The sequence below is a fragment of the Mobula birostris genome, chromosome 3 (assembly GCF_030028105.1).
Source record: "Mobula birostris isolate sMobBir1 chromosome 3, sMobBir1.hap1, whole genome shotgun sequence".
NCBI classification, from domain to species: Eukaryota; Metazoa; Chordata; class Chondrichthyes; order Myliobatiformes; family Myliobatidae; genus Mobula; species Mobula birostris.
The window spans coordinates 162,585,371-162,611,113 of NC_092372.1; the positions used below are offsets into that span (position 1 = coordinate 162,585,371).

The 25,743-nt window shown below is 39.8% G+C and overlaps 1 protein-coding gene across 1 annotated transcript in view; it reads right to left on the reverse strand.

Moving 5' to 3' along the window:
- Nucleotides 1-25,743, reverse strand: part of LOC140195385 (contactin-associated protein-like 2) — a 1,890,266-nt gene that overhangs the window by 162,056 nt on the left and 1,702,467 nt on the right. The window contains exon 19 of the mRNA XM_072253599.1: nucleotides 8,556-8,780. Coding sequence (XP_072109700.1) covers nucleotides 8,556-8,780 — 225 coding nt within the window. The remainder of the gene's footprint in view (nucleotides 1-8,555; nucleotides 8,781-25,743) is intronic.

Below are 25,743 nucleotides of genomic sequence, written 5' to 3' on the forward strand. Positions count from 1 at the left end.
CAGATGGACTACACCTCAGTGTCCTGTAAGAGGTAGCTGAAGAGATTGTGGAAGCATTAGTAATAATCTTTCAAGAATCACAATTCTGAAATAGGTTCAGAGGACAGGAAATTTGCAAATGTCACTCCACTCTTTAAGAAGGGAGGAAAGCAGAAGAAAGGAAATTTTAGGTCAGTTCCCCTGATCTTGGTAGTTAGGAAGGTGTTGGAATCCATTATTAATGATGAACTTTGGGGTACTTGGAGGCACATGATAAAATAGGCTGAAGTCAGCATAGTTTCCTTAGGAGGAAATCTTGCCTGCCAAATCTGTTGAAATTCTTTGTGAAATTAACAGAATAGACAAAGGAGAGTTAGTAAATGTTCAGTCACAAACAATAGAAAGATTGCAGATGTTGGAAATCCAAGCAACACATGGAAAATGCTGGAGGAACTCAGCAGGCCAGGCAGCATCTACGGGAAGGAGTACAGTCGACCTTTTGGGCTGAGACCTCTCCAGTCCTGATCAAGGGTCTCGGCCTGAAATGTCGACTGTACTCTTTTCCATAGATGTTGCCTGGCCTGCTGAGTTCCTCCAGCATTTTGTGTGTGTTGCTTGTCAGTAAATGTTGTTTATTTGAATTTTCAGCAGGCATTTGATAAGGTGACTCGCATGAGGCTCATTAGCAAGTTAAGTGCCCATGGTATTACAGGTAAGATACCAGCATGGATAGAGGAGGCGGAGAGTGGGAATAAAAGGGGTCTATTCTGGTCGGCTGTAGGTAACCCATGCTATTCTGCAGGGATCGGTATTGGGGCTGCTTCTTTTCACGTTATATGTCAATGATTTAGATGATGGAATTGATAGCTTTGCGACAAAGTTTGCAGATGATGTAAAGGTAGGTAGAAGGGCAGGTAATATTGAGGAAGCTGGGAGTCTGCAGAAGGACTTCGACAGATTTGGAGAATGGGCAAAAAAGCAGCAGATGGAATATAGTGTAAGGAAGTATCATAGGAAATCATCATGCATTTCAGTAATAAAAGCGTAGACTATTTTCTAAGAGGGAAGAAAATTGAAAGATCAGAGGTGCAAAGGGAGTCCTTGTGCAGGATTCCATTGAGGTTGACTTGCAGGTTGAGCTGGTGATATGGAAGGCAAATGTAATGTGAGCCTTCATCTCAAAAGGACTCGAATATAAGAGCAAGCATGTGATGCTGAGGTTTTATAAGGCATTGGTCAGACCACACCTGGAGTATTGTGAGCAGTTTTGGGCCTCTTAACTAAGGGAAGATGTGCTAGCATTGAAGAAGATGTTCATGAGAATTATTCTGGGAATGAAAGGGTTAATCTGTGAGGAGTGTTTGATGGCTCTGGGACTGTACTCACTGGAGATTAGAAGGATGAGGTGGGATCTTATTGAAACCTATCGAATATTGAAAGGACTACATAGAGTGGATGTGAAGAGGATGTTTCCTGCAGTGGCTGAGTCTAGGACCAGAGGGCACAGTCCCAGAAAAGAGGGACATCCATTTAGAACTGAGATGAGGAGGAATTTCTTGAGCCAGAGTGTGGTGAATCTGTGGAATTCCACAGACGGCTGTGCAAGCCAATTGATTGAGTATATTTAAAGCGGATATTGATAGGTTCTTGATTAGTCAAGGGGTCAAAGATTACTGGTAGAAGGCAGGGGAATGTAGTTGAGGGGGATAATAGTTCAGCCAAGGTGGAATGGTGGAGCAGACCCAATAGGCCGAGAGGCCTAATTCTACTTTGTGTTTATGGTCTTATTAATCCAACATCTATGGCTTCTGTTTTCCTTCCTCTCATTTCTCTTATTGTGCTGTTGTATATGATGTCTTTCCATTCAGATATTTATTGAATTACCTACTTCCCATATCATTTCTAACCCTGTCAATCACAAATGACTGCAAATTAATGTGAATTGCTAAACACTGATTTAAAGATAAAATTTCTTCTGCCAGTCATGGGAGTAATTAAGCTTGATCAGATCAGACCACCTGGAAGACAAATGAAATTTTAAGGGCCTTTTCTTGGGCATTAACATTGTTGTTCTGGGAAACAGAAAGCTGAGAATTAATCAGTAACCCAGGAAACTATTTTGTTCAACTATTAGGTCAAATGCTGCCTGCTGCAACCAGATAATAATGCATGTATTTTCTGAATTAATGACATGAATCAGGGACATTTCATTCCAGATAATTTAACACTGTGAATAGTGTGAGATATTTAGCTCTTCCAGTTTGAGGATTTAGTTTTTTCTGAATTCGGGGAAAGTATTGGGTAAAACCAGCTGCATACATACATAAAAATTTCTTGTATCAAAATTAAGCCATTGGAATAATTTTTGGCAACAGATTGAAGGTAGGAATTTTCATCCACCACCATTGCACAAAAATAAGGGAAACGCTGCATCTGAGCAGCCGCTGTAATCCAGACGCATTGCCTTCAGGGAATTGAGAGTCTACTCCAGAACCTTCTGAAATTGGAAAACTTCAGCTTTAATCAGCTAAACAATTGTAAGATCTAACTAGAGAACTTCAGTAAATATTTACAAATGTCTTCACAAAATACACTGCTGAAAGGAATTGACATATATAATTAGCTGCATCCTTGGTGCCAACCAGAATAAAGTTAGGTTCAGTTATTTTGGACTAAAAGCAAGTAACAGGATGTGTGTTCCAAGTCAATACTACTGACCTATATGGGCTATAAGGTGATCCTCATTTGGCTTGACTAGGAAAGCAGCTTTTATTAATTAATTTATGTGACGTGGATGTTATTGCCAGGGTCGACACTTACTACCCTTCTCTGACTGCCTTGAATCAATACTAACAATGATACTCTCAATATACTGTTGGGTAGGGAGATCCAGGATATAGCTCCAGCTGTGCTGAAAGGTCCTGCTGAAGGGACGAGGCCCGAAACATGGACTCTTTATTCTTTTCCATGAATAGAACCTGGCCAGCTGAGTTCCTCCAGTTTTTTGTGTGTATTTCTTTGCATTTCCAGCATCTGCAGATTTTCTTGTATATCTGACTTAAATCAATCTGGCATCGAGAACTATGCAGGGAAATTCAGCCACTTGTCAATCCTTCCTTTTAGCCAAAACAAATCCCTGACTTGCTGGTGATGAGTTCAGCTTGGTATGTGCCACTTGACTTGAATGTGCAGAATAATAATGATTGCATCTGTCCATGAAAGCTGTTAGCTTAAGTTTCAAAGAGAAAAACTTCTGCAGCTGATGTTTAACATTTGCAATAGGAAGGGCACATCTGGCTGGACAACCAATTACAAGATTATCAAAGTTCTCATCTCGTGTACTACACAGTTTTGTTTTTCCTTTTTTAAACTTCACACATATTCCTAATTAATTTGCAGATCCACAGGCCTTGAATATCTTTACCTTTACCAGTGTTCCCAGTGGCAGTAATTAGTACATAAGCTAAGTGTATGGGGGTGCTAATTAGAGGTAAAGAAAGTGATAAAAACATTGATACAGAAGATATTATTGGAATATCTAAGGAGTTATTTTTAGTTTGGTCTTTTCCAAGTTAGAAAATGCTGCCAAAATCTCAATAGAAAAGGAGGCAGCTGAGATAATGGATAGGATGAATATTTGTAAGTGGAAGGTACCAGAAAGATTGGCTATCCTTAAAGAAGTCACTTAATCTGCAGTGGGATGCATTCTAGGCTTCCAAGAGAGATGAGAGTGCAGGATGCATAGGTATTACCATAATCGTCCAATCCTCCCTATAGATGGGTAGGTGCCAATGAACTAGAAAATAGCATTTAAGACCAGTTCTAGTTTCTACCTCGAATAGTACAGATTGCCAGTTTAGCATTCCAACTAGCTTTGTATGTTGCTGCTTTAAAAATTATATTTCTGTTGTTGTTCTGAAACTGCTCTCGCTTCCCAGCTTTTAAGTATTGTGATTCATGTTATTTCTTTCCAACTGCTCTCATTATTGCTTCATCTGGCTTTTAGCCACAGAGTCATTGCTTCAGCACAATTAGTCCATATTGACCATCGAGCACCCATTTGCACTAACTACAATTGCACTAACATTATCCATTATTTTATCATCACTTTATAGTATCACCATGGCAACCCTGGCTTCATCCTATCTAGAATATTCCCTTTGGCCTATTCATGCCTCAGCTATTCTCTGCAATGTAAACGTAATCTGTATTCTCTTATTCCTATTTCGAACAAAAGCTCTTTGATCTGAAATGTTAATTCATTTTCTGTTTCCACAGATGCTGCCTGACCTGCTGACTGTTTCCAGTGTTTTCCACTTTAATTTCCAATGTGTTTTTCACCAGTAGGGACATGTCAGGCAATCACTGGTCTAAGAACCATGGGGGGTTTTGGAAGCAAAAATCAGGGAAATCATTAATAGACACTTGGAGAAATCCATTTGCATTAATGTTACATGAAATTAAAAAGAAATTATAGCCAAAATGTATCTGTTAGAAGGCAAAACATACTTGACCGGCCTGATGAAATTTATGTTTGCTTGGGTTTTTAGAGGTGTGTGAGAAAATTTGATGCAAAAAGCATGGAGAGAAAATTAATGTAAAAGAAATAAAAAGTAGAAAGTAGGAATAACTGATGAGCAAATATTACAGAGTGCTATTCTTGACAGGTTAATGTTGAGAGCACAGTTTTAATAATAATTTATTTTAGTGACCCAAATATGGATGACACAAGGCTTGTGAGTCTGCTAAATGACAAGGAAGTGATTAATGGACTGTAAAAATGCATATAAATATTTGCGGAATAAGGAAACAGTGGCAGATTGAATTTAGCAAAGAGAAGTGATCCATTTTTGGGAGAAAGATTAAAGGTAGTCATTGTAGACTAAATAGCATAAGTGTAACAGGTTTACAGGAACAGAATGACATAGGTGCAGAGGTAAAGGTAAACTGGTTAAGCCTAGTCCAGTGTACCAGTAAGGAAATAGACCAATCGATACGATAGATAAATCTGCAATTTAAGCAAAAAAAAAGAGAAAATTTAAATTATGCTCACCATTTCCTGAGTGCACATATATGTGATCTCTTGAAAGTGGAAGGACAGATTGCAAGAGTGGTTAGTCAGCTATGTATAATACTGGAGCTCATAAATAGAGGCAGAGAGTAGAAAAGAAGGGAAATTATGATGCAAAATTCTGGTTTGGCTATGACTAGAGCATTGTATCAAAGTTTGTTCGCCAAACTTTGGGAAGAATGTGGTGAAAGGATTTACTGACTCTGGGCAGGAAAGGTTTCAGCTTTAAGGTTAGAATGTAAAAGCTGGTGTCATTGTTCTTGAAACAAAGAACGTTCAGAGACAATGTACAAGATTATGACTGGTTTGGTTTGGTTCCAATTAGCAGATCATTCAAGCACACAGATTTTAAAAGATATTGAGCTAAGAATTTGAGGGGAACACAAACAAAATGTTCTTTTCACCCAGAGCATATTGTGAATCTAGAATCCCCTGCCATTTAGGATCATGTAAACAGAATCAGTGTTCTCAAAAATAGGAATTGGACAGGAACGTGAGACAGAATAATTTGCTATGTTCCTGAGAAACAGCTTTCTTTTGTATCATAACAATTCTATAGTTCCATGAGTTAGGCAAATTAATTGTAAAAAAAAGTCATGAAATTTATATTAGAAAACCAAAGCATGACATAAGTGAGTTTTCTCAGAGGTTGTTTTAGTCTTCAGCAGGATTTTGAATTTCTGAATAAGTCAGGCATTCAACCAATCCCAAAGATAATTTTAGTGAGGAACATTTATTCATCTATTCTAAACAGGTTAATATTTCTGTTAAGATAGCATTTAAGCCAAAACTATGGCTGAAGACAAATTTAATTGCTAAGCAATCATGTTAATATCACATATTTTGATCACGGCTAGATCGAGTATGTCTGTGGATCTCTAAATCTGTGAGGTGTTGGTGATAGTGGAAAATTATATCATGAAAGGGGATCTAGGTCAATTAGAAAAGGGTGCTGAGGATTGGCAAATGAATTTCAATACAGTTAAGTGTTAGGTAATGCATTTTGGAATATCAAACCAGCGTAGGACTTGTAGTAAGAATGGTGGGGTATTCAGAACTGTAAACATGAACATGTAATCGCCCACATCATGAAGACCCTGGAGAGACTTGTTCTGGAGCTGCTCTGGCCTATGGTCAGGCCACACTTAGATCCCCTCCAGTTGGCCTACCAGCCCCGACTAGGAGTTGAGGATGCTATCGTCTACCTGCTGAACCGTGTCAATGCCCAACTGGACAAGCCAGCGAGCACTGTGAGGGTCATGTTTTTTGACCTCTCCAGTGCGTTCAACACCATCCGCCCTGCTCTGCTGGGGGAGAAGCTGACAGCGGTGCAGGTGGATGCTCCCCTGGTGTCATGGATTCTTGATTACCTGACTGGCAGACCACAGTACATGTGCTTGCAACACTGTGTGTCCGACAGAGTGATCAGCAGCACTGGGGCTCCACAGGGGACTGTCTTGTCTCCCTTTCTCTTCACCATTTACACCTCGGACTTCAACCACCGCACAGAGTCTTGTCATCTTCAGAAGTTTTTGGATGACTCTGCCTTAGTTGGATGCATCAGCAAGGGAGATGAGGCTGAGTACAGGGCTACGGTAGGAAACTTTGTCACATGGTGTGAGCAGAATTATCTGCAGTTTAATGTGAAAAAGACTAAGGAGCTGGTGGTAGACCTGAGGAGAGCTAAGGTACCAGTGACCCCTGTTTCCATCCAGGGGGTCAGTGTGGACATGGTGGAGGATTACAAATACCTGGGGATACGAATTGACAATAAACTGGACTGGTCAAAGAACACGGCGGCTGTCTACAAGAAGAGTCAGAGCCGTCTCCATTTCCTGAGGAGACTGAGGTCCTTTAACATCTGCCGGACGATGCTGAGGATGTTCTACGAGTCTGTGGTGGCCAGTGCAATCATGTTTGCTGTTGTGTGCTAGAGCAGCAGGCTGAGGGTAGCAGACACCAACAGAATCAACAAATTCATTCGTAAGGCCAGTGATGTGGTGGGGATGGAACTGGACTCTCTCACGGTGGTGTCTGAAAAGGGGATGCTGTCCAAATTGCATGCCATCTTGGACAATGTCTCCCATCCACTACATAATGCACTGGTTGGGCACAGGAGTACATTCAGCCAGAGACTCATTCCACCAAGATGCAGCACAGAGCGTCATAGGAAGTCATTCCTGCCTGTGGCCATCAAACTTTACAACTCCTCCCTTGGAGGGTCGGACACCCTGAGCCAATAGGCTGGTCCTGGACTTATTTCATAATTTACTGGTGTAATTTACACATTACTATTTAACTACTTATGGTTTAATTACTATTTATTATTTATGGTGCAACTGTAACGAAAATCAATTTCCCCCGGGATCAATAAAGTATGACTATGACTATGACTAATGGAGTACAAGGGCATGGTTCATTGAAAACGATGTCCCAGGTAGATAGGGTGGTGACAAAAGTGTTTTTAGCATGCCGGGGTTCATCAGACAGAGCACTGAGTATAGGAGATGCGATATTATACTGCAGTTTCATAAACTGATGATGAGGCCAAGCCTGGTGTACTGTGTGCTGTTTTGGTCAACCTATTATAGGAGAGAAGCACTTAAACTGGAAAGTGTGTAGAAAAGATTTATGAAGATTTTGCCAGGACTATAGGGCCTGTGATGTTGGCCAGGCTAGGTTTTTATTTCTTGGAGCATAAGAGATTGAGGGGTAACCTTAGAGGTTTATAAAATTACAAGGGACATAAATAAGGTGGACAGTAGCAGTCTCTCCCCCAGGTTTTAGGAATCCATGTCTAGTGGGGATAGATTTAGAATTTAAGTGGACAGATTTAAAAGGCAAACTGCAGTGGGTCCAGTACTTGCTGAGGCAGGAGCTGATTCTATTCATGACCAACCTCTCAAAGCATCTCATCACCGTAGATGTGAGTGCTACTGGGTGACAGTCGAAAAGGCTTCTTGGGCACTGGTATAATTTTAAAACGCAAACAACAGGAATTCTGCAGATGCTGGAAATTCAAGCAACACACATCAAAGTTGCTGGTGAACGCAGCAGGCCAGGCAGCATCTCTAGGAAGAGGTTACAGTCTCTTCCTAGAGATGATGCCTGACCTGCTGCGTTCACCAGCAACTTTGATGTGTGTTGCACTGGTATAATTGTCGCCTTTTTAAAAGGGACCTGAGGGCAACTTTTTCATGCAGAGAGTGGTGAGGATATAGAACAAGCTATTAGAGGAAACGGTTGATGCAGGTACACCAGTATATAGGAAACTCTCAGATAGGAACATGCAGGATGGGGTTTCGAGGGGTGTGGGACGAATGTGGGAATTTGCAGCTAACTATGTTGGCCCAAGGTCGGCATGGCCTTGGGCTGAAAGGCTCCTAGTCTCAATGGTTCTGTATCTAAAATGTAATCAACAAATAGTTCTACATTTTAAGATTGCACAGCAATCATTTTTTGTAATTATTTATCTAAATTATAAAATGAAGTTTCGCTGTCTCACCATTGTGTTTCAGAATAACAGCCAAGTAATCCGGTGAATAGGTGCTGATGTACAGTAGAATGCTGGGAGTGTTGGTGGTGCTGAAACTGAAAAGCAGATCCTCTTTGGTCAAGGTAAGGTTGGAGTTTGCCGGTTGTAGTGCAGTCTTGAAGTCCTTGGGTGAATCTGCGGCAGACTGGAAGTTGTAGCGGATCCAGGTCCCAGCCTCAAAAAATCCACCAACATCTGCAAAAGTGAATGATGTTAACACAAGCTCATGAAAATAATTCATTCCAGATGGAAACATAGATCATGTACATCTAATGAAAGAAACAGTTACTGAATGCTTAGCAGTGACACAGCAAACCTCATTAATGGTTTTTATGCTTAACAATTCTGATAACAATGACTAACTTCAGCAGTGTCACTGTAAGATTGAAGTAAACAAAATCAGCAGGGAGTTCAAATCAGACAAAGCATTCAATTATGCAGCTTTGATCATTTGGGTACAGATTGCATACTGCTGCAGGTGGATGACAAATAGCCAATTGTTCACAATTGCAAACAGACAAATTAGATGTTCAACCTGTAGATCAACAAGGAGACTCTACACATTAATAGAACAGCTACAACAAAAACACTGAACTATCTGGCTACTAGGTACTCTGCTGGAATTGAATGAGGATAGTGTAGAATCTCAATAACCTGTCATTCTATTTGTCTGTCAATAAAAGGTGTTAACACCATAGGAGGATTCCTTTTATTGCTCTTGGGTATCAAAGATCACCTAGGTGTAGCATGCAGAGAAAATTGAGCAGAAAGAATTGCACCTGGATAATAGAGGTTGCTTGATTTTGCTCCATGAAATACACCTTATAATTCTTTGCACCCCAGGTAATGTCAGGAAAATTAGCTCCTGTTGTGATCACAACAGAGCATATATCTGTCACAATTCTTCAATTGCAGTTCATTCATATTGTTCTCATAGAAAATTCAATTTGACAAACTTTCTGTTTAAATGCAAAAGCTGAGCTGCTGTGCTGGAGTTCTGCACAAGTTCACAATTACCTGTAACCCTTGTAAAAATTATGATTACAACCATACGATACAGTACTCCCCATTTCCATCATAAATTTTGATTTGACCACCACAGAGGCACAGTGTTATGTGTCCAATTATTGTACATTCAGTTTTCTTTATTGTTTTCTTCTCAACTTGAGAGCATTGTTGCAAAGTATTTCTATTTCTGATATAACTGAGATCCATGAACCGAGTGTTCTCATCTGGACTTTATTGTTTCCCCGTGACTTATATGTAATGCAATCATGAAGTGTTCCACATGCAATCTTTTCTCTCTTAACCATATTTATGCTTGTAAAGTAAAATTACTAAAATGCATGCCACTATTTAATTCTGCAAGTAGATCACAGATCCTTTCATGGTGGAATCCAAGATATAAGAAGGGAAATATATACAAACCCAGTAGCCACTTTTCATAGGTAACCCTGCTCATTAATGCAAATATCTAATGAGCCAATAATGTGGCAGCAAATCGATACACAAAATCATGCAGACATGGTCACAAGGTTCAGTTGTTTTTTAGACCAAACATCAGAATGGGGAAAAAATGTGATCTAAGTGACTTTGACTGTTGGTGCCAGATGGGGTGGTTTGAATCTCTCAGAAACTGCTGATAGCCTGGGATTTTCATGCATAACAGTCTATAGAGTTTACAGAGCATGTTGCAAAAAACAAAGTACACCCAGTGAACAGCAGTCTGCGGCAAGAACACCTTATTAATGAGAGAAGTCAGAGGAGAATGGACAGACTGACTCGGGCCGCCAGGAAGGCATCAAGGCAACAATGAATATATATATATATATATATATATATATATATATTCACTGTTCAGGGCCCTGACTTTTTTTCCCCGAAGCTCAGTTTTCCAACACAGTAGATCAAAGGCCTGTTTTTGAATGTTAAAATTCCAACTATTCTTGCTTTAGCTTTTTGTCACAAATGGGAGAGAGTCTTCAGTTCTTAGTGTAAATGAAAAGCAATAATCAGTCTGAAGTTAAAAGGACAACTTTGCAAAGAAGCAGAATTGTCTATAGAACACAGAACGCTAGCCCATAACACCTGGGATGACCTCTCAAGAAATGCAGTGTAAAACAAATGTCAGAGTCATAGAGAAGTACAGCACTGAAGCAGACCCTTCAGCCCACCTAGTCTATGCCGAAACCATTGAAACTGCCTACTCCTAAGGACCTGCACCAGGACCATAGCCCTCCATTTTCCTACTATCCACGTACTGTACCTATCCAAACTTCTCTTAAACATTGAATTCGAGTTTGCATGGACTACTTGTCCCCACTCTCATGACTGTCCAAGTAAAGATGTTTCCCCTCATGTTCCCCTTAGATGTGTCACATTTTACCCTTAAACCATGACCTCTGGTTGTAGTCCCACCCAACCTCAGCGGAAAAAGCCTGTTTGCATTTACCCTATCTATGCCCCTCATAATCTATCAAATGTCCTCTCAATCTTCTATGTTCCGAAGAATTCAGTCCTAACTGATTCAATCTTTCCTAATGACGCAGGTGGTATTATGTTAATTGGCCTGTTTCAAACCAGACAATGCTGGCTCAGTCATTTAGTTCAAAGAAGCTTGCAGACCAGACTGATACTATTGTATTGCACGGAGAATAGCTGATCTTATGTCTTTTAGAACATAAAAACAATCTGTGAGTTTTAGATGTGCTTTTAGAATTTTGTGTGGATTTAAACGTGTATCACTAAAAATAAACGAACCGTGTTTGAACTACTTTGTTTGGTTAGTGGTTATTGACAGCAAAACTTGCCGTAGACGATAAACAAGGAAGTAAATAATTCTTTGAAGAGTGGGCAGTTACATTATAACCTCCCTTTCCTGAGGGTACCTAGAGCAATCTATATCAGGTAGGGTTTAAGATACTTGTTTGAGATTAGAACTTTGTGGTCAGCAAACCTAATATCATTACACTTTATGTCTAATTTATATCACTAAGTATATTGGAATGTATAATGAAAATTCAGATGAGACATCATTATATTACTATATCTCCATCATCTAGAAGAAAACAGTTTCACCTTTTGTGACAACTGCTAATTGTCAAAATGGTTGGCTTGTTGGGCATTGCTAAGAAGTTCATCAATTTCTTAAAAATTATTCCGAGAACATATATTTCCAAATTGCTTTTGAATCCAAAAGAATTTTTGATAAACAAGATTAGAAACTAATTTTGGGGGCTGGAGGAAAATAAAGACTGGTAAAATACATCTGAAAATATCTTATTGACACTGGGTGTAATTGAGAGGATGATTAATCAGTCCATGTTTCCAAGCAAGTAAAGCCAACTTTGACAATTTCCTTGGAAATTCCCTCCCTTATCCTCTTTTGATTTCTAAGAACATAAGAAATAGAAGGAGTAAGTGTGTTAATGCTCCAGCTTGATTGGTTGCTAACTAGATTTTCAGATATACTTTATCCAAATGGATATTCTCCATGTCTAGGCCTTTTTATTGACTGGAGGCAAACAAGTTATAGAGAGGGTCCAGATGAGGTTCACCAGGGTGTTGCCTGGATGACAGAGTATTAGCTACAAGGAGAGGTTAGACAAACCTGGATTGTTTACATTTGCGCATTGGAGAATGGGATGGGGGGGGGTTATGACAGGTTAGTGGTATATAAAATTATGAGTGGCATTGTTAGAGTAGATAATTGCAGTCTTTTACCCAGAATGGAAATGTCAAATGTTAGAGGGCATAGCTTTGAGGTGAGAGGGGAATGTTTACGAGATTTATGCAGCAAGGTTCTTTTTACACAGGACATGGTAGGTGCCTGGGACATGCTGCCCAGGGAAGTGTTAGAAGCAAATATATAGCAATGATTTTTAGAGGCATTTAGACAAACACACAAACAGGCAGGGGTTCCCAGTCTGGGGTCCACAGACCCCTTGCTTAATGGTTTTGGTGCATTTCATAAAAAAGGTTGGGAACCTCTGTAGTAGAGGCATATAGACCACATGCAGGCAGATGTGCTGTTTAAATTGTCATTAGTGTCAGCACAGACATAATGGGCCAAAAGGCATGTTCTATGTTCTTTGTTCTACCACAGCAGAGTTTCAACTCAATCTGCTTCTTTGCATCCATGCACCTCCTGCCGCAGCCTGACACTTGATTATGACCATGAACTGGCATCATTTTTGTTTTATTTTAATATAAGAACACCGAAGCTGAATGAGGCAGTGCTGGCACTGCCCCAGTTCAGCAGATATCTGACAGAATCTGGGATCATTCTGAAATAAAAATAGACACTGCTGCAAATATTCTGCAGTTCAGGCAGCATGCATGCACGGAAATACAACAGTTAACATTTCAGGTGATGACCTTTTATCAAACTGGAATCCTTTTGGTTAAGCAACTTACTAAAAAAAAATCCCTATGTTTAATGACTAATTCACTGTCTCAGCTAATCCTATATTCAGTTAATAATATAGCAATTGTTGGCCAAATTATTCTATAGTTAAAGAGTCTAATGGTTGCTGGAGGTGTGCCATAATTTGTGGTATTCCCAGGTTGTTTCCCATGCTGCATAAGTCTTTATCATTCTCACCATGAAGCCAAGCCAAGTCACTCTACATTAATTTTTTGAATGACTGCCAAATGTTCTGTCAAGTGTGGCTGCCTGCTGAAGGATTTTTAGAACACTCACCTTTTTAAGTTAAAATTGGACTTGTCAGAGCTTTGAATCAGGTGTCAGTTGTATTTCCTTCCATGAGAGTGAGGCTATCCGACCCATCGCGTCCGTGGCAGTTCTCACAGCACACTTATCAATGTTATTCTAACATTTATTTCTCTTGTAACTTATTCTGTCTCTCATGTCCATCTCCTTGTTTCTCCTGTCACGCAGTTAGATTTGAGGCAATATGTGGTAGCCAATTGACTTATCAACCAGTGACATACGCATTTACAGAAGCTGTAATCGGGAGTATTAAAGAATCTCCTGGAATTGTTTTGGGTTTTGTCTCACCATTCGCCCTCTTCCCTCTGAGCCCTGATGAAAACAATTGTGGACCTTAAAAGTCAACAGCCCCATTGCTCCCATAGATGCTACTTGACCCGTTGAAATCATCCAGCAGATTGTTTGTAACTTACTAACCAGTTCATCTCCAAGATGTGGGGAGAAATGAGAACATCCAGGAAAAAACGTACGAAGTTCAGATAGACAGCACCAGATGCCTGGATCAGACAAAGGCTGTTAGAGCTTTGAGGCTGCAGAAATACCTGCGTCACTACAGGGCTGCTCCATTATTCGAATGGAAGTGCATAACTTGCTGTGACTGAATTGCTAATCACAGCTGTGCTCTTCAGGATGCCTGTACTGAGGGCACATTAAAGGATTTAATAATTTTGGATGCATTGTATATTCATGAAGATAAGGCTTTATTTATGAAATTTCTTGTCTGTTTTATGGTAAATGTAGCTTTAAAACTTTAGCCATGTTATTTTACATTTGATTTTGTCTAACAAGGGATGCTTGACAGCTGTGGAAGGGTTTGAAAGTTAAATCTAGCGACAGAGGAGAGCAGGGCTTCACTTCCAGATGAGCTAATGCCTTCTCTGCTCGCTTTGATCATCAGAACAGGGAACTGATTGTCGACATGAGGAGACAGAAACCAGAGGTCCATGAGCCAGTAATCATTGGAGGATCAGAGGTGGAGAGGGTCGGTAACTTTGAATTGTTGTGTGTCACAATCTCAAAGTCCTGTCCTGTACCCACCATAGAAATGTAATTGTGAAGAAAGCATTACAGCACCTCTAATTCCTCGGGAGTCTGTGGAGATTTGGCATGTCATCAAAAACCTTAGCAAACTTCTATAGATGTGTGGTGGAAAGTATGCTGACTGACTGCATTACAGTCTGGTATGGGGACACCTATGCCCTTGAGCAGAAAATCCTACAAAAGTTAGTGGATTCGGCCCAATACATCACAGTTAAACCCTCCCAACCATGGAGCACATCTACATGAAATGTTGCAGGAGGAAAGCAGCATCCATTTTCAAAGATCCTCACCACCCAGGTCAGGCTCTTTTCTTGCTGCTGCCATCAGGTAGAAGGTACAGGTGCCTCAGGACACGCAACACCAGATTTTAGAACAGTTACTACTCCTCAATCATTTGGCTCTTGGACAAAAGGGGATAACTACACTCGTTTAGGATCATAAGATATAGGGGCAGAATTAGGCCATTTGGCCCATCAATACTGCTCCATTATTTCTTCATGGCTGATCCAATTTTCCTCTCAGCCCCAATCTCCTGGCTTCTCCCATATCCCTTCATGCCCTGACCAATCAAGAATCTATCAATACTGCCTTAAATATACATAAAGATCTGGCTCCACAGCTGCCTATGGCAAAGAATTCCACAAATTCACTATTCTCTGACAAAAGAAATTCCTCCTCATCTCTGTTCTAAAAGGACACTCCACTGTTCTGAGGCTGTGCCCTCAGGTCTTAGACTCTCCCACCATAGGAAACATCCTCTCCACAATCTACACCTTTTAGGATTCTATATTTTTTAATGAGGTCACCCCTCATTCTTCTGAATTCCAGTGAATACCGACCCAAAGCCATCAAATGCTCTTCATTTGACAAGGCATTCAATCCTGGGATCATTTCCGTGATCCTTCTTTGAACCCTCTCCAGTTTCAGCACATCCTTTCTAAGATAAGGGATCCACTAGTGCTTTCTAAAGTCTCAACAGTACATCCTTGCTATTAGATTCTGGTCTGCCTTGAATGAATGCTAACATTACATTTTCCCTCTTCTCGACCATCTCAGCTTGCAAATTAAGCTTCAGGGAAACCTGCACAAGGACTTCCAAGTCCCTTTGCATCTCCCTTTTTTGTATTTTCTCTCCAAATAGAAAATAGTCAACCCTTTCAGTTTTCTACCACAGTGCATGACCAAATACTTCCCAACATTGTATTTCATCTGCAATTTCTTTGCCCATTCTCTAACTTTGTCAAGTCCCCCTGTAGCTTCTCTACTTCCTGAAAACTACCTGCCCCTCTACCTATCTTCATATCATCTGCAAACTTTGCTATAAAGCCATCACTTCCATCATGCAAATCATTGACATGTAATATAAAAAGAATCAGTGCCAAAACAGACTCCTGTGGAACACCACCAGGCACCGGGAGCTATCCAGGAAAGGCTCCCTTTATTCCCACTTTTTGTCTCTCCTGCCAGTTAGCCACTGCTTTCTTAATACTAGAATCTTTCCTGTAATACCATGGACTCATAGCTTGTTAAGCAGCCTCATGTGTGGCACCTTGTCGAAGACCTTTTGAAAATCCAAGTAGATGACATCAACTGATTCTCCTCTGACTATCCTGCTTGTTATTTTTTCAAAGAGTTCCGACAGATTTGTCAGGCAAGATTTTCCCTTATGGAAACCATGTTGACTACAGCCTATTTTATCATGTACCTCCCATTACCCTGAGACCTCATATTTAATAATTGACTCTGACAGCTTCCCAACCACTGATGACAGACGAACTGGCCTATAGTTCCCTTTCTTCTGCCACTCTTCTTTTTATAATAGTGACGTGACATTTTCAATTTTGTAGCCTTCTTGAACCATTCCAGAATCTAGTGATTCCTGAACGACCATCATGCTTCTACAGTCTCTTCAGCCACTCTTTCAGAATCCTGGGGTGTACACCATCTGATCCAGGTGACTTATCTATCTTCAGACTGTTCAATTTCCCAAGAACCTTCTCTCTAGTTATTCTAACTTCACACACTTCATTACCCCTGACACCTGGAATTTCCACCATACTGCTATTGTGTTCCATAGTGAAGACTGACACAAAGCACTTATTCAGTTTGTCAGCTATTTCATTGTACCCCTTTACTACCTCTCCAGCATTGTTTTCCAGCAGTCCAATATCCACGCTCACTTCTCTTTTATGCATTATGTATCTGAAGAACCTTTTGGTATCCTCTTTAATATTATTAGCTAGCTTTCTTTTGTATTCCATCTTTACCTTCTTAATGACTTTTTTAGTTGCCTTCTGTTGGCATTTAAAAGCTTCCCAATCCTCTAACTTCCCACTAATTTTTGCTCTACTATATGCCCTCTCTTTGGCTTTTCTGTTGGCTTTGACATCCCTTGTGAGCCATGGTTGTGTCATCTTGCCTTTAGAATACTTCTTCCTCTTTGGGCTCTATATCCCAACAATTAACAAAGTTAACAAATTTCATGACATATGCTAGTGATAATAAACCTGATTCTGATTCTGTATATATCCTGTACCTTCCGAATTGCTTCCAGAAATTCCAGCCATTGCTGCTCTGCTATCCTCTCTGCCAGTGTTCTTTTCCAATCAATTCTGCCAACTCCTTTTTCATGCTTCTGTAATTTCCTTTACTCCACTGTAATACTGATACATCTGACTTTGGCTTCTCCTTCTCAAATTTCATATTATGATCACTTTTCTCTAAGAGTTCTTTTAGCTTAAGCTCTCTGATCAATTCTGGTTCATTACATAACACCCAATCCAGAATAACTAATCCCCTAGTGGGCTCAATCACAAGCTACTCTAAAAAGCCATCTCATTGGCATTCTAGATCTACCCTCTCTTGGAATCCCGCACCAACCTGATTTTCCCAACCTACCTGTAGATTGAAATCCCCCATGACTATTGTAATATTGCCTTTTTGGCGTGCATTTTCTATCTCTCGTTGTAACTTGTAGACCACATCCTTGCTACTTTTTGGGGGTTTATATATTACTCCCATCATGGTCTTTTTACCCCGGCAGTTCCAAAGCTCTATCCACAACAATTCAATGCCTTCTGAACCTATGTCACCTCTTCCTAATGATTTAATTTAATTTTTTTACTAACAGAGCCACACCACCCCCTCTGCCTTCCTGCCTATCCTTTTAGTACAATGTGTATCCTTGGACATTAAGCTCCCAGATATAATCTTTCAGCCATGATTCAGTGATGCCTGTAACTTCATACTTGCCAATCTGTAACTGTGCTACAAGTTCATCGACCTTATTCCGTATCCTGCGCACGTCAAAGTATAACACCTTTAATTCAGTATTCACTTTTTTCAATTTTGTACAACTTTTATGTTGCAACTGATCCTGTTGGCTGCCATATCATCAGCCTCTCCTTGTTAGGAATCTCACTACACATTGCCTCTGTTTGTAAACTAACTACCTCATCTACAGCACTCTCACTCCAGTTCCCATTCCTCTGCCAAATTAGTGTAAACCCACCCGAACAACTCAAATACTTCTTTCTCTTTGGGATATATATATATCCTGTGCCTTTCGAATTGCTTCCAGAAATTCCAGCCATTGCTGCTCTGCCATCATCCCTGCCAGTGTTCTTCTCCAATCAATTCTGGCCACCTCCTCTTTCATTCTGTAATTCCCTTTACTCCACTGTAATGCTGATACATCTGACTTTAGCTTCAACTTCGCAAATTTCAGGGTGAATTCGATTGTATTATAATCACTTTCCCCCAGGGTTCTTTTACCTTCAGCTCTGTAATCAATACTGGTTCATTGCACAACACTCAATCCAGAACAGCCGATCTGCTAGTGGGCACAATCACGAGCTGCACTAAAAGGCCATCTTGTAGCATATCTAGAAATGCCCCATCCTGGAATCCCGCACCAAACTGATTTTCCCAATCTACCTGCATATTGAAATCCCCCATGAGTATTGTAACATTGCCTTTTGGCATGCCTTTTCTATCTCCCATTTTAAATTGTAGACCACATCCTTACTACTGTTTGGGGGCTGTGTAAAACTTCCATCAGTGTCTTTTTACCCTTGCAGTTCCTTAACTCTATTCACAAAGATTCAATACCTCCTGCTCTATGTCACCTCTTTCTAATGATTTGATTTAATTTTTTACCAACAGAGCAACACTGCTCCCTTTGCTTTCCTTTTGATACAATGTGTATCCTTGGACATTAAGCTCCCAGCTGTAATCTTCTTTCAGCCATGATTTAGTAATGCCTACAACATCATACCTGCTAATCTGCAGCTGTGCTGGAAGTTTATCTACCTTAAGGGCTCATTTATTTAAGGACTCCTTCATCTTGTTATTTCATGCTTGTAATTTATTGCTATTTATTTACATCTTCATTTGCACAGCTTGTTGTCCATTGATCCTGTTTACGGTTACTGCTCTATAGATTTGCTAATTATGCCCGCAGAAAAAGAATCTCAGAGTTGTACTCTGATAATACATTTTATTTTGCACTTTGAACCTTGAACTTTAACAGTGAAGTAAGGGGGATGTATAGATAATGAATGCTTGTCATTTTCACTGATGAATCTGGTTATTAGCTCAACAATAACAAATGGAGCTGAACGTGGAAATGAATTATAAAGCAGAGGTGAGTCAAGTTGCTTTGTTCTTGCTGAGCATTCTCCCACAGAGAGCTAGTATTAACCTGTCAGGACAGTACTCCCAGCTGTGACCATGACTCCAGTGGTTCAAGTAGCCATATTTAGATATCCTCTTGGGATAAGAGTTTATTTTATTACAGTAATCAAGTGATCTTGAGGAAGGTTTTGAAAGTGAATATCTAACAACAACAGATGTTAGAAGAAAAGGAATATTGTGAATATTAACTCACTTAAACAATTCAGAAGGGAATACGATTAATGTTATTACACCAGGCACAAACAAAAGAGAATGGGGAATAATTTTCCTAAATAATTATGGATGAACCTTCAAAGAGGATCAACAGCCCAGCTATTTCTAATAATGTCTGCAGAGCTTTATGGATTGTAAAGTTGGAAGTACTTCTGTGAGGAATGAAAATCACAGCATGGGCCATAAGTAACCTGCTATTGTTCTATTAACTAAGCTCTCTCTTTTGCTGTCTGCTAATAGAGCTTGGTAATTAATAATTAGACTAGATCACAGAACAGCTCCTGAAGCTGGGATCAAACCCAGATCCATAGCATTCTGAGGCACTGACTGCTGCGTCCCTGTGCTGCCTGCAGTAGGGCAATCATTTTCAAAAGCTGTTGAAAAAAATCCCATATGGATATTGTCCTACATTGTCCTTCAATCCAGCGGAGATCATCGTGCATTTTAACTTGTGTCAATGTTTAGATGTTTAGTAGATGCCATTTTGGTTGAAGTTCTGGAAAAATGAATCTTAGTTTCCACTTTTTTGTAACAACTATAAGTGCTAAAGACAGAATTGGGACCTTCCACCCAATTTTTACATGCTGACCACGATGCCAATCTCATCTTCCAGGTTCAGGCCCCTCCCTCTTCTTGTTTTCGGTCCAGGTACCTGTTGTGTTGCTTTTTTTCCCCTGAGTTCTCCGACCCGAGAATCGCCAATGAACTCACCTCCACCAAATGAAAGAGAGAGAGAGAGAGAGAGAGAGAGAGAGAGAGAGAGAGAGAGAGAGAGAGAGAGAGAGAGAGAGAGAGCGAGAGAGAGAGAGAGAGAGAGAATATAATTTACTGAATACAGAGCCTCGGACAGCTAATCCGCTGTTCCTAATGTTCTGCTTTCTCCCGCAACACATCATTCTGTGGCCCCGGCTGCAAAACCTCAGAACCCCGAAAGCACACTCGTTTTCTAGGCTGCATCACCTCTTACCTTAAACCTGTGCCTTTCGTTTTAGACCCACCAAGGAGATAAAGATGATGACCATTAACATCCTCAATAATTTTATAAACCTCTATAAAGTCACCTTTCAGCCTCTTAGTTCCAGGGATAATAAATCCAGGCTTCCTAATCTTCCCTTATAAACAAAGTCCTCCATTTCATGTAACGCCCTGGTGAGTCTTGTCTGCATTCTTTCTGATGATACCATACCCTTTTTGTAGTGTGTGACATGACATTCCAATTCTTATACTCAGTGCCTCAGCCAATGAAGGCAAGTGTGCTGAATGCTTAATGAGCTGGACTGAGCCAAGCCTGTACTGTTCACAATCACTGGAGCCCTGAGTAAAGTCTGCACAACTCTTGGGGTGCAAATGGCAGAATGAGCTTTTGACCCTGCAATGTCGCCATCATTAAGATTCCAATCTTCCATCTTGTAGTTTCATCTGTTTTTTCCCCCTTCTTGTAGCTCTTTGCCAGCAAAAGACCTTATCTGTTTCTTTATCACCTCTGCTGACTGGGCATAGATCAGAAAGCCATACAGCACAGAAGCACAGACATACCACCTCTCCCGGAAGATTCGGGAGTCTCCCGCATATCGATAGTGGTTCCCTGACGCCCGGAAATTATATACAATATCCCAGAAATTGATTTTTTTGAGAGGGAGAGGGAGAGCAAGCATCCTAATTGGTCTCTCTTCGTGCTAAGAGTATCCCCAACCAGTGGGCCGTGAGGAAACAATATGATTTGGCAATATGAAACGATATGAGTCATTTGCACCTTTCCCCATTCCCTCTCACACCTACTGTTGAACTTGAACGCACGCCAGGTCATTACCCATGCGTCATCCATGTCAGCGCAGGATAAAGATCAACTCCTCGAGCTTGTAAATGATGGCGGACTGAAAAGTATGTTTGACATAACATGTCTGCCGGCATCCTGGATCAAAGTCAAGGCTAAATATCCTGAGATAGCCATGAAAGCACTGAAAACGTTGCTTCCATTTCCACATCATATTGCTGCGAAGCGGAGTTTTCTGCAATGAATGCAACGAAAACTAAATTGCAGAATAGACTGGACATAAGGAACCCCCTTTGAGTATCGCTGTCTCCCATCACCCCTCGATGGCACCGTCTTGTTGCAGGAAAACAAGCCCAGGGCTTGCAGTGATTCAGCAATATTGGTGTGTTGCAATGATTTTATATGTTCATAGGGGGAAATATGTGCTGTGTGATTAATATCCAAACATTACTTAAAATGTTACGATGCTATTGACTTATCACCTATATTCCGGACATGATTAACACCCCCACCCCCGGTCAGCCGGTCCGCAAGAATATTGTCAATATTAAACCGGTCTGCAGTGCAAAAAATGTTGGGGGCCCCTGCTAAGTAGACCTATCAGTTTTCTCTGTGGGCGGGTTTTACAGTCAACCTCAAAAATAATGACAGTGTTGCTCGCTGCACTGTTTGCAACAGTGACTTTTCTATTGCCCATGGTGGGTTAAAATGTAAAAGACATGTTGAGGTGAGTTTAACAGGTGTCATTACAGCATAGCTAATGTTATTTAAACTAGCTGGCTAGCCGCTAAGGAGCTACGCTATTGATGTCCTACGTGATGAGGCCAAACTCCCTGTAGACTTGCTTAAAGTTGTAATAGAATAAGCATGATAATATAATATAATATAAGCACATATTTTAATGTCACATTTGCTGCATATACCCAACTTGGTTTACAGATTAGACAAAATCATTAAACAAAGTATTACATACACCCTTGGAGAACGACGGGCGGAGGGGTGATATGGTGTTGCGGGGGGGGGGGAGGGGGGGCGCTACCTCCCTGCAATGGTGGTGGTACCTCCCTGAAATGAGCTTTTGCAGGGTGGGATGTCTGGAAGCATGCCCTTCAACCCATCAAGTCCTGATGGCCATCAAACATTTACACTAATCCCACTTTCTTTTCTCCACATTCCCATCAAGCCTCCTCAGATTCTACCACTCACCAACAATGAAAGACAATTGAATCTGGAGAGTTAACTTACTGACCTGCAGGGCTTTGGATGTGAGAGGAAACCAGAACAGCAGGCGAAGGCCTCATGAAAAAAGTGTAAACTCCATATTTTCAGCACAAGAGGCCAGCATTGATCCTGAATCTCTGGTGCAGTGAGACTGTATCTCTTCGACCTGCCTCCCTATACTGTCTATCGATTACCTAAAGTCATCACCTTTTGCTTTGTGTCTATTTTGTTTTATTAAACTTCATTGCTGCTCTTTGGGTCATCTCATTAGACTAAAACCATGATGCGATTTTGCAATTGGTCATTGTCTTTAAATCTACTAACACCCAATTCTTAATAGAGAATAAAAGAGAAAGTCATGCACATGAATCTTGCTGCATATTTAGGAAACTAAGCATGATAGAACTGCTAGTAACAAGTTTGAATGACCTCCACAGAAGCTGCCTGACCAGCTGAGTTCTTTCAGCAGTTGAATTTCCAGCAGTTGGAGACCCTTGTGTTTCATGTGTCTCCCATAAGGCTCTTGTATCTCCCTTTACTTTCATGTTAGATGCATAACATTAACAATAAATAAGTGATTTTTAAAGGGACTTATTTTACAATATGGTAAACTAGATAATTGCTGATGAGAAGGGGCAATTTGATTCATCCATCCAGATTTAATCTGTCAACTTTGTCTACAGTATCCATTTGGTTCTTAGACCATTCTAGAGTTTAGCTTCCAAAATTCCACCCAGCTGTCCTTCTGAAGTACTGATTTCTTAGGTGAGGAAAAATTTATTGATTTGTATTTACCTTATATCAGATTAAATCTGTAAAGCCTTTCCATGCCTCTTACCCACATTATGAGAATTCATCAGCATCCTTCAAAGCAGTTATAACTTTATTCTTACTAACACCATTCACAGGGTTTTCCAGATTTCTTGTTAGGAGAATGAATCTATCTTTCAACTTCAGATTTAAAAACTGTCTCAAATTTATTAAACTAGAAGACAATATGAAAATACTGGGCGTGAAATTCTGATGAAAGGTCATAGGAAAGTGTAACTCTGTTTTTCCATCTGTGGAAGCTGCTTGTCCTTTTGGGTATTTTTAGCATGCTCTGTTTTTATTGCAAGGAACTAGATTTGCACAAATACTAATAATCACCTAAATACCAGAACATTAGAAAATAAGATGGCTAAATTGGGTTGAGTCTGAATATTTTTGAAACATAAGAATATAAGAAATTGAACAAGACTAGGCCATTTGGCCTCTTACATGATTTGCTCCATTTAATATAATCCTCTGCCATAGTGAAATTTAAGATGTCAAATTTGACCTATTTTATATTTGTGGCACATTATTTATTGGTTAATATTCATCTTCTGATTCATCTACCATTCTAATAGCACATTTTTATTGACAATGCTTGTCAATGTGAATAACAAATTAAATTATTAAAATCTATCAAATTGATGATGCACAGTTAAGTTTGGCAATTGTGCATAATAGTGTTCAAGGACAAAAGACAAGATAATAAAAAACTGCTGTTACGAAAATATTGTACTTCATTTTCAGAGGCATGGTTTCTCAAATATCCAATTTATCCAGGAAATCCCACGACAGCTTTATGAATTAGTGCTGAAAAATCATAGCTTTAATTTCTGTTGTGCTCAAGCTATTTTAACTTCATTATTATGCACCCTGCCGTGTAATCTCTGTTTCATTATGTCTTCATATTTACAATCATTATTCCTCTACTAGTAAAGTTACATTTTATTTGTAGGTCACTTGAGAAATATGGCTATAAATGTTGAAACATGATATTTTGGATTAAACTAATCAGACAAGTAGCAAACTATGATAAAGTCTGATCACAGCCCTAAGAAGTATTTTGTAATTATTTATTAAGAATAACTCTCTCTCTAGACCTTAGTCACTATCATTATACAGCTAATGAAAAAAGACAAATTAAATGAAACAATAATAGTGTACTTTGAACCTTGACAACAAGAGTATTTCTTGTCAAGGTTCAAAGAAGCAGAATACTCATGAATTCATAAGCCTGAAAATAATATTATTTATTGACAGCAGGTAGTAAATGACAAATGCAGTCCAAACAAAACTTTGTAAATGGGGGCTAGAGGTAGAAAAATTGAGATAGTAAATAGAAAAGATTAACTTGTAGATTGAGTCGGTGGCAAGAAAAGCAAATGTTAGGATTCATTTTGAATAGATTAAAATATAAAAACAAAGATATAAGGCTGAGGCTTTATGAGAAATTAGTCAGACTACATTTGGAATATTGTAAGCAGTTTTCAACTGCATGTCTAAGAAAGGTTGTTCTGCCACTGAAGAGGTTCATGAGAATGATCCCAGGAATGAAAGAGTTAACATATGATGGGAGTTTAATGGCTCTGGGCCTGTGATTGCTGGAGTTGAGAAGAATGAGGAGGGAATCTCATTGAAACCTATGGCGTACTGAAAGACCTAGATAGAATAGACATGGAGAGGATGTTTCCTATAGTGGGCCAGTCTGCAACTGGAGAGCACAGCCTCAGAGTACAAGGACGTCCGTTTAGAAGAAAGATGAGGAGAAAATTCTTTCGCCAGAGGGTGGCGAATCTATGGAAGTCATTGCCACTGAATGGCTGTAGAGGTGGAGACATAGGGTATATTTAAAACAGAGGTTCATAGATTCTCATTTGATAAGGGCATCAAAGGTTATGAGAAGGCAAGAGAATAGGGTTGAGAGGGATAATAAATCAGCCATGATGGAATGGCGGAGCTAACATGATGGGCCAAATGGCCTTTTTCTGCTCCTATGTCTTAATGCCTTATGACCTTATTATTTATAAGCTACATCAATTTAAATATTTCTCCATATTTTTCTCACATGTTATATAAGCAAGCATAACCATATTTTCACAATAATGCAAAGCACCTTGTAAGTTTGAGGAACTTAGATCTACAGCAAAGAAAGAAATTGCAAATATTGGAACCTCATGCACAATATCTCTATACAATAATATAATTTGATACTTTGATATATTAGTAATAGATTCAAAGTAATTAAAATATTCAGACAGGACTTGAATAAATGTGCTTATAATAACTGTGATACTCAAAATGAACTATTCAGTGATACTTTAAGTCTGCTGTTATGATTATATCGGTATACTTTAAGCAGGGCTTGAAAACAGAGAGACAGATATTAAAGGAAGGATTTATGACCATGGCAACTGAAGGGATGGCTGATGGTACTGAGGATAAAGATGTTTGGATGAAATGTTTGGAAAGAATATGCACAGAATCATGTGATTAGATGGAGGCTATGCCAGCACCTAACAGATCAATCTCACCAGTCCTATTTCTTTGCTCCTTCCTGTTGCTCAACTCCCTTGAGAAGATTTTGATTAATTGGGCTTCTATCATTCTTAACCTCCCAAAGGACCATAACCTTATCGTGGTTGGGAGGCTTGCATGGAGAGCTATGCTGG